At 37.1% G+C, this 14,720-nt stretch overlaps 1 protein-coding gene across 6 annotated transcripts in view; it reads right to left on the bottom strand.

Moving 5' to 3' along the window:
• SCAPER (S-phase cyclin A associated protein in the ER) overlaps window positions 1-14,720 on the bottom strand; it is a 439,517-nt gene that overhangs the window by 370,773 nt on the left and 54,024 nt on the right. For 5 of the 6 annotated variants that reach the window (XM_045541852.1, XM_045541833.1, XM_045541866.1 and 2 more), the window contains exon 5: window positions 7,314-7,511. In XM_045541852.1, the coding sequence (XP_045397808.1) occupies window positions 7,314-7,511 (198 nt within the window). Of the gene's footprint in view, window positions 1-7,313; window positions 7,512-10,564; window positions 10,588-14,720 lie in introns of those variants that run through there. The other variant, XM_045541875.1, reaches the window with a different exon arrangement.

Genomic DNA, 14,720 nt, shown 5'->3' with positions numbered 1-14,720 from the left:
TATTATCATTATTACCAATGCACTTTGTAATCCAATCTCAGTGGCAGGACATCTTCATGGTTTATCTTTGCAAAGCATCACTTACATGACTAGGTCTCTATTAAATACTAAACAAAATAGTGAGCTGAGGCGAGAGGAATGCACATTACACTGCAGCTAGAGCTCACCTAAATTGTCTCATCCTCCCCTAAGGCAGAAAATAAAAGGCCTCTTGCCTAAGAACACTGGGCAATGTCCCAGGGCATTCCTGGGATGCAATCCTTTTTGAAAATCCACTTCCTAAGATTTCTACCTCTCTCTGTTCCCCAAGAATATCAACTCAAACTCCTTGATTTGCCCCCGGGGCACTTGTAAATCCCTTTTACATGGTTTTCACCCTAATATCAAAATTTGTCACTCAGTAAACATTATGAATTCAGTATGTACTTTTTTAATCTTTTTGCTTTGTTTTATTCGGTTATCCTAGTTTATGTAATATAGTTAATGTTTTATGGGAAACACAGAAAGATAAAAAAGGTGCCTGCTTCAACTTGGCAGGAGTCACCTCAATAAGCGGCTGGAGTCTGAGCTGTAACGGAGCAGGCTCATAGGAGCTGAGGCTTGCTGCTGGAAGACACAGAACAGTTGGCAATAGGGATCGAGCAAAGCCTTGAGAGAGTTCATGGAGGGAGTTGTACCAGGTGAACAGGATTCAAGATGAGGCAGTCTCCAGACAGGCTGAAGCCATAAGCATGGTTAGAAACACAACAAGGATCTAGAGGTCTGACACCTTTCCACAATCAAGAATTGTGACCAGATTACTGGCACCATTGAGTGAAGCCTGGTAAAGAAACAACAGAGACAAAAGCAGAGGCATTTCTAATAGGCCTCATCACCTTGACAGGAGACTGGTGGACTAAGTCTTTTCTAGGATGGCCCTTCTAACTCTTCAGGGAGGAGGTTAAATTTCCAACTCTGTATCATCATGCTTCCATGATCCTTTCTCATCCACATTAAGACAGCAGCGTTTAAGTGGAATAGAGGTCAAAGTAGGATCTGTGATTTTATCTTTTTCAGGTCACAATCATCTTTAAGAATGTGATGAAAGTTATAGAACCTCCACTCAAAATAATATAGATACATGAACAAAATAATTTTGCAGTATCATCAGATTATTCATACACAAGGCTACAAACCCCAGGTTAAAAATCCTAATCTAGAGGCTGTGTAAAAAGGATACTATTTAAATTCTTTTTTCAATCCTAGTATCTATTTTCTCCCATATTTTCTTGTCAGAAGCCTCTTAGAAGCCTTAAATACATATCGCATCAATAGGATAAAACACCTACACTCCAAAACAGGTGTTATAACATGGCCATGCCTAAAAACCATATTTGTTAGAAATCCCAAAGAATTGTTGTTCCCATAGTAGGAAATTCAAATCAAAAGAGAGTTTTCAGGAAACTGAAATGGCAGGTTCCTCTGATCCACAGTTACCTAATCCCAACATGAAGATATTTCAATCCTTAGGACATAACATCCAAATTAACATATATTCTTCTAGATGTCATCCAAAACTCAGGTCTAAGAATGAAATGGGTAGAAAGATATAGCCAAAATACAATTATGCACCAAATCAATTTAAAAAAAAAGAAGAAAGAGGGTGGCACTGAATTTCACCCTCTAGCTACTATTCTTGCACCAAATTGACTTCAACAAACATCCACCTCCCAACATAGCACTTCCTCTCTTTCCGTTTCCTCTCTTTGTCTGAAAGCTACAGATGGCTGCCACTGAGATTAAGTCCAACAAAGTCTCAGAGCAGAGGTTCTTTCATATTGTTGCCTTATCTCAGTACCCAAATGAGAGATACTAAGTCATTTTTTAATAAACAAGTCTCCAGTTGGAATCCCAAAGCCTCCCAAATAACTAGGCAGTACTAGAATTGGGGTTTGGGTTCTGAGGACTTGGCTTTCCCAAACTCTGCTGTAATGAGTACACAGGCAGCTTACACCAAGCACAGAAAAGTCAACTACGACTATATAGTAGGAGGTTTAAGAGTCAAAATGATGAGTATTCTTGACTCAGAAGGCTGTGGAGATAGAAACCACTAAAAGTTTTACAGCAGGAGAGTATTATGATTAGAACTTACTTTAGAAAGACTGTCATTAAGAAGGATCATAAAAAGAAAAAAACTAGAGGGGAACATACCCAAAAGGACAAGAAGATAGTTAACCAGAGAGTAAAAGGGTCTTAAAAAGGCAGAGCCTCCCTTCCCTGAGACATCTGGAGTCTCCCTTCAACCAAGGCCCCTCCTGACCCACTTTGGGGGAAATTCACAGGTGCCCAGTGTCCTCAGCTCTGCCTGGTCACTCATTGGAGACACTCGGCCTAAGTGTCAGAAACCTTAGCACAACAAACCACTCCTCTTTATTCTGTGCATCTTTCAAGACATATCATCAAGAATTATTACAGTGTGAGCATGAAAGTGTTTTCATCTCAGCTTTGTTTGAAAATGAACAAACGAGCAACACTGACGCATGGTTCAATAATGTGTGGTTAGAATGGGATGGAAGGCTTTAACAATAATGACATGATGTATAAGTGGTGATACACAAAGGAATTCTTGACCCATGTGAAATAATAAAGCAGATTATAACTGCATAAAAAAAGGCAATGTATAGACAGTAGGAAAGAGGGAAGGGGTTTGTGATTAGAAAACACAATGCAAAAGATGAATGAACAGGAACTTTGCAGTCAACAAAGAAGCTAACACAGATGACTAGGAAAATGGTGGTTTCATCAACAGAAATAAAGAAATCAGGAAGAAATAGTTTAAAAGTGAAAGTATACCACAAAATGGTATGATGGCTACTCCTAGGAATTAGGCTATCATAACCAGGAACTTAGCCTAGAGCTATGGTTTGAATATTTGTCCTCTCCAAAACTCATGTTGAAATTTAATCCCCAATTTGGCAATATTAAGAGGTGGGGCCTTTAAGAAGTGATTGATCCATTCATGGGTTAATGGGTTTGTTATTTGATTAATGGTTTACCATGGGAGTGGGTCTGGTGACTTTATAAGAAGGGGAAGAGAGATCTGAGCTAGCAAGCTCAGCCCCCTTGCCATGTGGTGCCCTATGCCGTCTCGGGACTCTGCAGAGTCCTATCCAGCAAGAAGGCCCAAACCAGGTATGGCCCTTCAACCTTGGACTTCTAAGCTTCCATTGCTGTAAGAAATAAATTCCTTTTCTTTATAAATTACCCAGTTTCAAGTGTTCTGTTATAAGCAACAGAAAACTAAGACAACCAGATAAGTTTGACTAACCCAACAGTAGTTATAACATAGAAATTGTAGTCTCAAGTTATTAAGTTTTCAAGTGTTTCAAAAGAAAAACATCTATGCCCTATCATATCGATGATGCTGTATATGAAAATCAGGTATATGGAATAAAGATTTGTCAACCCGAAGATCATCAATTAAGTGTCATGTTAAATAGGCTGAAAAACGGCAACCCATCTACCCCTACTACTTAAACACTTATAAAACAATGTTTTAGGAAATGTTACATACATAGGAGAAATTAATTCTTTAACTAATGAAACAGCAAAATGTTACTGTAAGCATGACACAAGCTACAATGCATGAAACACAGCTAAAATAAGGCTAGAAAGACCAGATTATGTAGATATAGACAGAAGAAAATTTAGCTGTTTATATAAGTCAGCGGTGAGGTAACAGAAATCTACTCGCATAAATGCATAGGTGAACTCTTAGCCTACTATCCCCGAGCTGAATCTCATGTTCTCTAGAACAAATTTCAATACCTGGGCTAAGGGTATTAACATGCAAATCAAACCAAAAAACAAGAGATTATAACATTAATATCAGACAAAATAGAATTCACAATGAAAAGAATTAAGGACAAAATGGTCATTTTTATACTGAGAAAATGTTAAACTCACAATGAAAATATAATTCATATGATCCTTTATACAACTACTAACAAGGCAGCAAAATGTACAAGGCAAAAAATTCTTAGAAATTCAAAGAGATGCTGAAGAAACTGCAGTATTATGGGAGACTTTAAAATACCTCAGTATCTGATGTATCGAAGAGATAAAAAACTAGTAAGTATTTGGAGGATCTAAATAATAACTTTAAAAATATAAATATAAACCTATCATTTTCCATCTACAGAGAATGCACCTTACCTACTCCCTCCATGTCCAAGGAATATTTTTAAACACAGGCTTCTCCTATAGTCCTTTTCTTCCCCATCAGCCTAGGTTCCATTGTCCATTATTCCAACTACTACTCTCTTACCCTCTTCAATTCCTTCATTCTCCTGAAATTCCAATGCATCTGCCTGAAGAATACCAACCCAAGATTAATCCATCCACCCATAATCTTTCTACATTTTTAACATGTGACTGGCTGCCAAGGATCACTAGGAGGAGAGGAGAATCACATAATTGCAAAGACTGGTGTCACTGCAACTGTGTATGCAGTCTCATGGCTTCACACAGCCATTCAACATGTAGTTACTGAGCTTTTACTATGTTCCATTTCCAACAGTAAGCTCTGAATATGGAGGGGTAAATAAGACAATGGGATTTCTGTCCTGATGGAGCTCAGCATCTAGTAAAGGAGATAGTTTTTAAACAACTAAATATACAATTATTTATTTTCCACTGTGCTAAGTGTTTCTAAGGAGAAGTATATATTATGAGAGCATATTATAGTCTGAAACATCAGTTAGGCTCCCCCCAAGAAAGTGACCCTTAAGCTGAAATCTAAATTATGAATAGGAGTTAGGTAAAACAAATGACGGAGGTGAGGAGGTCTTGAAAGAAGAAAGAGGGAAGAGTGTTATGGGCAGAAAAATTAAAACATGGAAAAGACTGGAAACATGCCAGCACATGGTACTTTGAGTAACTGAAAGAAAGTGGATTTAAATGAGGCGAGGGGGGAGAGAAAAATGATGTGAAATAAGCTATGCATGGATCAAGCCACTCAAGATCTGAGGATCATGTTAAGGATTTTGATACTCAGAGTAAAGGAAAGTTTTTGAAGAGCTATAATCAAAGGAATGTGAGAGTCATATTTGTGATTTTTAAAATGTCATTCTGCCTGCAGTTTGGAGAATGGATTGGAAGGATACAGGGAGTCCTGTTAGAAGTCTTTAGTTGTAATCCAAGCATTTTATAATATAATGGCAGCTTGGACTAGGATGGCAGCAGTGGAGAATGAGAGAAGTGGGTGGCAGTGCCTTGACAATGCAAAACAAAACAAAGCAAAACAAAAACAAAAAAGAACACTAGTTATTACATATACAACACGTGCTCAGACCAAATATTAAACTGTATCTTTTTACATCCCACCTGTCAGTCCTGGATGGGAAATTATGAGGAGTGGAGTATGAAAATAATTTTTTTTGATATGGGGTCTCACTCTGTCACCCAGGCTGGATAGAGTACAGTGGCATAGTCACAGCTCACTGCAGCCTTGAACTCCTAGGCTCATGGGATCCTCCTGCTTCAGCCTCTTGAGTAGCTAGGACTACAGGTGTGAACCACCACGCCCAGCTAATGTTTTTTTTAATTTGTTTTGTAGAGATGAGGTCTCACTATGTTGCCCAGGCTGGTCTTGAACTCCTGGCCTCAAGCAATCTTTCTGCACTGGACTCCCAAAGTGCTAGGATTACAGGCATGAGTCACTGTACCTATCCTGAAAATATTAATACCTCTTAAACTCCCACATTTTATTTCTCAGCATAAGCCTTTGAGCATCTTGGCACAATATAAAGAAAGGAGAACACATCTCTATTCCTCTCACTTTGTCAAAACCTTCTCCATCCTTTTAATCTACAACTCAAACAACAAATTTCTATTGCTATTAAGCTTTCACAAAGCTTTGGATGAATGAGTGACAGAACCAGAAATAAAAGCCATACTTTCTTACTGCTGATTCTAGCTTCCTCAAACACCTTGGTATCAGAAACAGGTGTTAAAGAGTTTCCGCTCATCAGAAAGAGATGAGACTGTAATTGAGCAATCTCATTGCTTAAAGAAGTACACATTTTACAAACAAATTTGATTTCTTCAATCAGCCTTTTGTTATTTTTAATCACAAAACCAAAGACTCTGCTGATGTGATTGATCTCTAGGGCTAGTCTAGAGGTTATCTAGGCCTACATGCTCAGAATAAACTACATAACCCAGAACTAGATCTAGTAGTGTTTTCTATCACAATGGACTGACTCATTAGACTCAAAGGATATGATTTTACTTTGAAATATTTTTCTTAAACCATAAAGAGTTTTTACATGCTGATAGTAACAATATTAATTGTAATAACCACACGTGTTTGTGTAGTTTCAACTACTGTTCATTTTGAAAACTGCTTTTGATAAATCTTATTTTTAAACTAGTCTAAAACCTATTTTGGCTATTTCCAATTTAAGAGGAAACACAGCTGCCGTCTCAACATATAACTTTTCTTTGACCCTTCATATATTTCAAAGGCTAAATAATGAATTCCATGGTGTTCAACCACATTCCCCATAAAAACAGAGGTTACCTCTTTAGTATTTCTATGAAGATGCACCACTCTGGTTTGTCTCAAAATAATTTTATTCAATAAAAAGTAAATAGCACATAGTTTGTATTTACTAAAAGGCCAGGCTTTTCAGTGAATTTTTAGAGACAGCCTACACTATGTGTCTGTTTAATATCCTATTACAAACACAAGGTTATCTAAAATTAGAAAACACACCTTACAATGACATCCGCATCCCACCCACGATTGTTTACGGTTAGCCATCAATCTCACTTTTCCCTGACCAGAGTGAATTAGGAGAGTGATAAGTATCTCAACAGAAAGTGAGCAACGTCCAATTAAAGACATTAAACATGAAACCAAAGAATGTGCAAATATCACTAGTGCCACCTACAGTACCAATGGAGGATGCAGATGATAAAGATTTTTAAAATAATCGTGTGTGTGCCTGTATCTGTGTAGGCAACCTTTTGATTTCTTGCCCAGGACTATGTATCAAAACAGCTTTCCACCAAGTCTTTCAAAGAATATAAAACACATAATTAGGTAATGCAAAAAAAAAACAAAAACTCTTCAAAATCAAGAAAACCTGAAGCATAATGCTGATTTTAGTGTACAGATCAAAAGAACAATTTCTCATAAGAGGTAATGAAATGAAAAGCATATAGAATTTATTAAAACTAGACAAAGTGAGGTAAAGGTGAAGTCAGATATAGCAAAAATTAGAGAGTCTAACTTCAAATGGATTAGAAAGCCTCAAAGCAAACCTTACCTTACATTCCACCACACTCTGATCTGATTCACAAGTTACATAGATTTCATCTACTGCCCGGCGAAGATTGTCAAAAAGAAATGCCCAGTATCGAGCTCTTAAATCAATCTTCCGAGGGTGCCTTGTTTTAGTGGGACTTTTATCAAAGTGTTTATCTCCAGTTGTAGATGATGTTATTTTGCAGTCTACTGCAGTGCTCTGGAGAAATAAAATGAAACATGAACAATAAATAAATAAAAAAGGGTTCCATGGATTGGATTTTTGTATAAAGTACATTTTTCAATATATATATTATACTTAAAAATAAGACATTCTTCTTTTCCACTTATATCACATTTGAGTTCATCAAAACAAGTTTCTCACCTTAAACAAGAGGCAGATTCATAAAGTCAATTTTTATTTCAGACATGACTTACTGAAGATTAGGATAACTTTAACAGTGAATAGACCATTAGCAAAAAGGAACACTAAAGTCACTCCCGATTTACTAGAACACATGTATGGCACATTTATATATATTCACAAATAGTAAATAGCAATGTCAACATTTTGAAATTGCTTGCATATATTCTTTTTATTTAGAAATGCCATATACTATACCTATGCTCAGTTACTTAATTTTATCTTAAACTATTTTTCCACTAAAATTAAAATTTAACATAAAAATAGGAAATAATTTACGAGAAAACTGAAAGAAGAAAACCAAGCACCAGCTACAGCCAGAGCAGACTCACCAAATAAAGTAATTTAGTGTTCACATGACCCATTCTTTCTTCAATTGCTCATGTAGACTTTGAAAGTACAGACTGAATAATTATAATCCATAGTTATACAGACTACACCACACAATCATTCCTCCGAAAACATGAGCATACAGTTTACTGATATTAAGACCTAAAGTTAAAACACAACCTGAAGCTTCTCACTAGAAGTACAAAGGAACTATTAATACCTATCACTGCACAGCTACTTAAACTTAAAAAAAAACTAGCCTACTCCTACAGCTAGAGCAACAAACAATCCCATACTTATTTGTTTCTTTTTCTTTCTTGTTATTTGTTTTTCCTTTTTAATAGAAGAGCCCCAAAATGAAGAATATCTGAAATAGAGGCTAATAACCTCACTGTTTTGTTTCAGGCATTGCCTTCAATATAACAGTGATTCCTACATTTCATAAATCTTTTATGGCCAATCTTTGCTTTACATAGCACCATCACTACCAAAAGCAAGGAAACAAACCACACACACACACACACACACACACACACACACACACACACACACACACACACTCTTTCTCTCAAGAGGTCTAGATGAAGCTGCTCATCCTCTCTCGATAGCCCCTCACCCAGATTATCATTGCCAGAATTAACAAATAAAAATAACAAATATTTTCTCTGACAGCACTGGTCTAGGCCCAAATCTCAATGAAGATGGGGAAAAGCCATCTCTTTGCCAACATTCAAGCAATAAACTTTAAAGTAATTTCCAACAACCCACCACAAAACCTGTCTCAATTGCTCTCCAAGTTCTTTCCAGCCCTAAATGGTAAATGATTTAACTGCTATGGAAATATTCCATCCTTGGGCTAAACAAAACTCAAACTCCCGTTCAGCTAGCATTTGCCCCAGAGCAAAGCCTATTACTCTATTTACTATTATTTCTATTACTCTATGATAATAATAAATAGTTTACAATGAGTTGTATACTTTAAATGGATATTTTGTATGGTATGTGAATTACAACACAATAAAGCTGTTTAAAAAGAAAACATAATAATAATTAACAGTTTATACAGGTGATCTCCCTATCCATGGGTTCTGAATCCATGGATTCTCAAAAATATTCAGGGGAAAAAAGCATCTGTACCAATTACGTAAACTGTTTTTTTCCTGTCATTATTCCCTAACACAGTGTAACAAGTATTTACATAGCATTTACATTGTATTAGGTATTATAAGTAATCTACAAATGAGTATATGGAGGGGTATGTACTAGTAATATTATATACTAATACTACACCATTTTACATAAGAGACTAGAGTATCCAAGGACGTTGTTATCCATGGAGGATCCTGGAACCAGTTCACCATAGATACTAAGGAACAACTGTACATCACAGATCAACTTCACATAATCTCCTGACCCCCTTCACACACTTTTTAAAGTATGTATTAATAGCTCCACTTCACAAAGTAGAAAACTGAAGTTCAGAGGCTAAGTGATTTTTTCAAGGTCATATAGCCACAAGAGACTATCTTCCAGGTGCTCTGGCTTCTCATTACACTGCTGGCCAAGGCCCGGTGCTGACAGCTCTTTATCAGATGTTCCAGACCACCTCATTTCTCTTTCTATACACCATCCAAAGTTAAAATTAACTTGTGAAATTTCCTCAATTATACCCCTCCACAAAATTTTTTCTACATTAATAAGCAAACGACTAGTAGCTTCCCCTAAATCCAGACTCTAATCTTATGGAATTCTTAAAAATACTGCCACTCACCTTCACCTATTTATGGATTTACCCTGTTATGTATCAATAAAATGTGTATAGGATTCAAATACTTTATCATCCTTTCTTATAATGTAGACTGGGCAATACTGCTTTAGGGTTAAGATGTTTCTGTTAGTTACAATTGCTCTATTGTAACAGAGTAGTCACCCCTCTTCCCACAGATACGGAAGGGAAATATTGAGAGTGGGGAATATGTAACAGAGAGAATGGCCTGGAAAAAAAAAAAAGCAAAAATATTTTCTGTCTCTTTGGAGAACTGAAATCTGCATCCCTGCCTCAGGCCAGTGGTAGGGAAGAGCAGGGAGAAGGTCTTTTGTCCTTATCCCAGGTGGCACCAGTCCCCCAGGTGGGCGGCTGGAGGAGTTCACAGGCTTTGTCTTTGACAGAGATAGGACAAGTAGAATAGTTAACCAAGTAATTGCCTGAAGCTGAAAAGTCTCCCTTTAAAAGCTCTGTATTTCTGCCTATGTTCAGGAAAAATTTGGATTCTGAGACAATAGTCTGTCTTTTTCCTCCCTTTGCCAGCAAAGGTAATAAATCTCTTTCCTCCTCCCTAAAGACACTTGTCTTCATTCTTCTGATTTGGCTTTGTGGACAATCGCTGAGCATTTGGTAACACTATCTGAGGCTTTTATTTACAAAGATTCCAGAAGAGTAGAAGCTACAGCTAGGTAATTCCATCCAAAAAGCAATGTGCTATGCAAATTTGACATTTAGGCTGGGTGCAGTGGCTCACCCTGTAATGCTAGGACTTTGAGAAGACAAGGTGGGAGGATCTCTTGAGGCCAGGAGTTCAAGACCAGCCTGTGCAACATAGCAAGATCCCATCTCTACAAAAAAATAGAAAAATTAGCTGGGTGTAGTCATCCATGCCTATAAGAGGTTGAGGCTGGTAGATTGCTTGAGCCCAGGAGTTTGAGGTTGCAGTGAGCTATGATAACACCACTGTACTCTAGCCCAGGCAACAGAGCAAAACCCTGTCTCAAAAAAAAAAAAAAAAAATTGACATTTGATAAAAAGTAATACTTTATATTTGCTTACTTATGTTTTATAAAGGGCTTTTGAAAACAATATCATTTAATCATCACAACTGTAAGGCTGGTGGGGGGCACCCTTCCTCTCCCTAATGGAAAAAGAAGAAGCCCCTCCTATTCCTCAATACCCGCCCTAAAGCTGAAACAAAGAAATTCCTCACTCTTCCCACGGAAACCTTCCCTGCAGAGAAACTCCCATCCCCCAGCCCTAAAAACCTATATAAACCCACTCAGACTTCTGGGCGGGGTGACTTCTCTGGTACCACTCCGTGGGTCCCCTGAAGCTTGCCCGGGTCCCTCTCTTTGGACTCGTTACCCCCACCCGGGAGCACCCCAATAAAGCCTCTTTACTTATCCCTTTCAACTCTGCTCTTCTTTCTTTCTCTGGCGCCGGCCACTCCAAAAAACCTTACATTTGGTGCCAAAACCCGGGAGGGTGCTTTAACTTTCAACTGTGCCACCCCTCCCACGGACTCCGGTTTTAAAACCTTACAATAGTTTGTAAAGATAGGAAAAATACTACTATTCCTGTTTCACAGATGACAAAACTGAGGCTCAGAAAGATGAATTTCTTGACGAAGTCAAAAGACTGAATGACAGAACTGAAACTAGAACTCTTGCCTTTCAATGTTCATAAAGCATTTGGCATGGCTTCTAGCACACAAGTGCCCAAATAATGTTAGGTATGATTATCATGAGAAAGACAACAAGGAGAAGAAATACGCTTGTAGAAAAAATGTGAATAAACTAATGGCAATAATTGCCAAATTTGTGAAGGAAAATAGAAGAGGCACATCAAATCGTAGAGGCTGATAAACCAGTAGGGAGTTTCAAAGTACAGGGCTCTACCTACTACTGATAAAAATATAATAGCAGCAATAATATTAACTGCAGCAGCAGCAGCAACATCTAACATTCATGACATACCTGTATGTGCTAATCACCACACCAAGTATTTCACATACACTTACACTTCATTTAATCTTTGAAGCAATTTTATATCATATGTACTACTATATCAATTTTACAGAGGTGGAAACTGAGGTTTAACTAAATTAAGAGCCCAAGGTTTCACACTAGTTAAGAGACAAAGCCAGGATTCTTATCCCACTGCTATGACTTACTGTGCCTAAATGTTTCCCAACACACTTAATAGAAGGTAAAGCAATCTAAACTTGTGGGAAAAGTAAGACGCAACTGAATTCCATGAAATAATAGCGTTTTAATCAATTACTTTTAGAAAGGACAGAAAGGAAAAAAAAAAGAAAGGGAAGGAAAGGGAAAGAAGAGAGAAAGAAATTGAGATTTCTGCCTCATCCCTCTATGAGGGGCTCGCTGACTCTCCTGAGAATCTGAAGAAATCTATGGCACCTATCCCCAGAAAAATGCACATGCACATAAGATTGAACATGTATTTTGTTGATGTTCACAGACCCCACCTCCAACCTCAGATTAAGCAGCTCTCTCCCTACATTTTGTAGGTATTTGAAATTATCTTCAGTACAAAAATGAGGATTTCTTTTGGTGTCCACTCCTTCTGAGGTAACAGAAACTCTAATCAGTTTATATGTATTACGTTTGCTGATATACTTACATCTACCACTATCTTTTGGGTTTTTTACTTAGCATTTTTCTGGCTTCTTTTTTTCCTTCTCTTTAATTTAATTCAAAGTTTTTCTTTGTTCATTCTTTCTCTTTTCTTCTGATTGCTTGGAAATTATGGCTGGTATTTTTATTCTTTTGGTGACTCGCCTTAAACTTTTATATACTTACATTCATATTTTCGTAACAAAGACTTCTTCCCAAATAAGATAAAGATTTTATCATTACAACTCCCCTCCAACCTTCCTGTCTTAGTCTGTTCAGACTGCTAAACAAAACACCATAAACTGGGTGGCTTACAAACAACAGAAATCTGGAGGCTGGGAGGTCCAACGTCAAGGCACTGATAGATTCATTCTTTCTGGTTAAGGACCCACTTCCTGGTTCATAGATGACCAGCTTCTCACTGTGTCCTCACATGACAAAAGAACAAGGGAGCTCTCCTTGGTCTCTTTTATAAGGACACTGATTCCATTCATGAGACCTCTGCCTCCCAAAGGACCCACTCTCTAATATCATCACATTGGAGGTTAGAATTTCAACATATGAGTTTTGAGGAAACATAAACATTCAGTCTACAGCACTCCCTGCAATGCATCTTCCATGGTAGCATTCTCTAAAATTGTAATACCACCTTTCTAAATTTGTCTTTTTAAAACCCATCAATAGTTCATGAGGTTTATTAACATATTTTACAGGTACCTTTTTATTAAGATTATTCCAGGTTTCCTTTTCTTCTTGCTGAAGTACATCTTTAATAGTTCTTTCAGTAAGGGTCTGTAGACAGCAAACATTTAGTCTTTTTATATCTAAAAAATGGCTTTATTTCACTCTTGCACTTGAATGATCATTTGGCTGGGAATAGAATTTTAGGTTAAAAGTTATTTTGTCTCATAACTTTGAAGATATTGCTCCATTGTTCTTTTGTTGATACTAAAGCTGACATTAAGCTGTCATTCTTTGTTTTAATTCCTGGTGATTTTACATGTTTTTTTCTTAACCTTGACATTTTGCAGGTTCTCTAGAATGTATCTAGGTATGAATCTATTTATATTTTTCCTGCTCAGCTCCACAGTTTATGCTCTGAAGCTCTTGAGTATGCAGAAAGTGAGGAAAATTTTCAACATGAGCAGTATTTATTCTCTAATTTCAGAAGTCTTAGAAGATATATATTAGAAGTTCTCGCTCTTAAATTCTCTTTCATATTTTTCATTTTTTTAGTTCCCTAAGCTATGCTCTAAATCATCCTCAGTATTATCTTTGATTTACAAATTCCTGATTTTGCTAATCTCTTTGTCCAATATATCATTTATTGCATTAATTGTAGGTTTTCAAAATTTCCTTGACAAGATATTCATTTCTAAGATTTCTAATTGGTTCATTTTTATCTATAAATGTCCAAAATTAATATTTGCCTGTTTTATTTCATAATTGCTCCTTTTTGCTTTATAGCTTTTCTTTCCTTTAGGAAATTTAAATTCATTTATTTATAAGTCCTTTTTAGAAAAATGTCTTATTTTTTTCCCTTACCTCAGAAGTAAATTCTCTCATTTGTGGAATATGTGGTCTATTAATTTAAAACATCATTTTCCTCATGTACTTTAATATTTTACTTTGCAAACTTATTTTGAGTTTGAGTTTCTTGTATTTTAGTTTTTCACTTTCCATAGCTCATGCCATGTTTACTAGTTCTATAGTTAACCTTCATCTGGCCCACTATGGTCCCACTTCCAGAGGTCTTTTTTGTGGGCCTTAAAGCTCTCACTCTTCGATAATCTTCACCTATCAATAATAACCTTGAGTGTCAATGGATTAAATTCCCCAACTGAAAGATACAGGCTGGCTAAATTGATAAAAACACAAGACCCAATTTTATACTGCCTATAAGAAACTCACTTCACTTGTAAAGACAAACAGACTAAAAGTGAAACGGCCGGGCGCGGTGTCTCACACCTGTAATCCTAGCACTCTGGGAGGCCGAGACGGGCGGATTGTTTGAGCTCAGGAGTTCGACACAAGCCTGAGCAAGAGCGAGACCCTGTCTCTACTAAAAATAAAAAGAAATTATCTGGACAACTAAAAATATATATAGAAAAAATTAGCTGGGCGTGGTGGCACATGCCTGTAGTCCCAGCTACCCGGGAGGCTGAGGCAGTAGGATCGCTTAAGCCCAGGAGTTTGAGATTGCTGTGAGCTAGGCTGATACCACGGCACTCACTCTAGCCCAGGCAACAGAGCGAGACTCTATCTCAAAAA

This window comes from Lemur catta, chromosome 1, assembly GCF_020740605.2.
Source record: "Lemur catta isolate mLemCat1 chromosome 1, mLemCat1.pri, whole genome shotgun sequence".
NCBI classification, from domain to species: domain Eukaryota; kingdom Metazoa; phylum Chordata; class Mammalia; order Primates; family Lemuridae; genus Lemur; species Lemur catta.
This window is presented reverse-complemented; position numbering and strand designations above follow the sequence as displayed.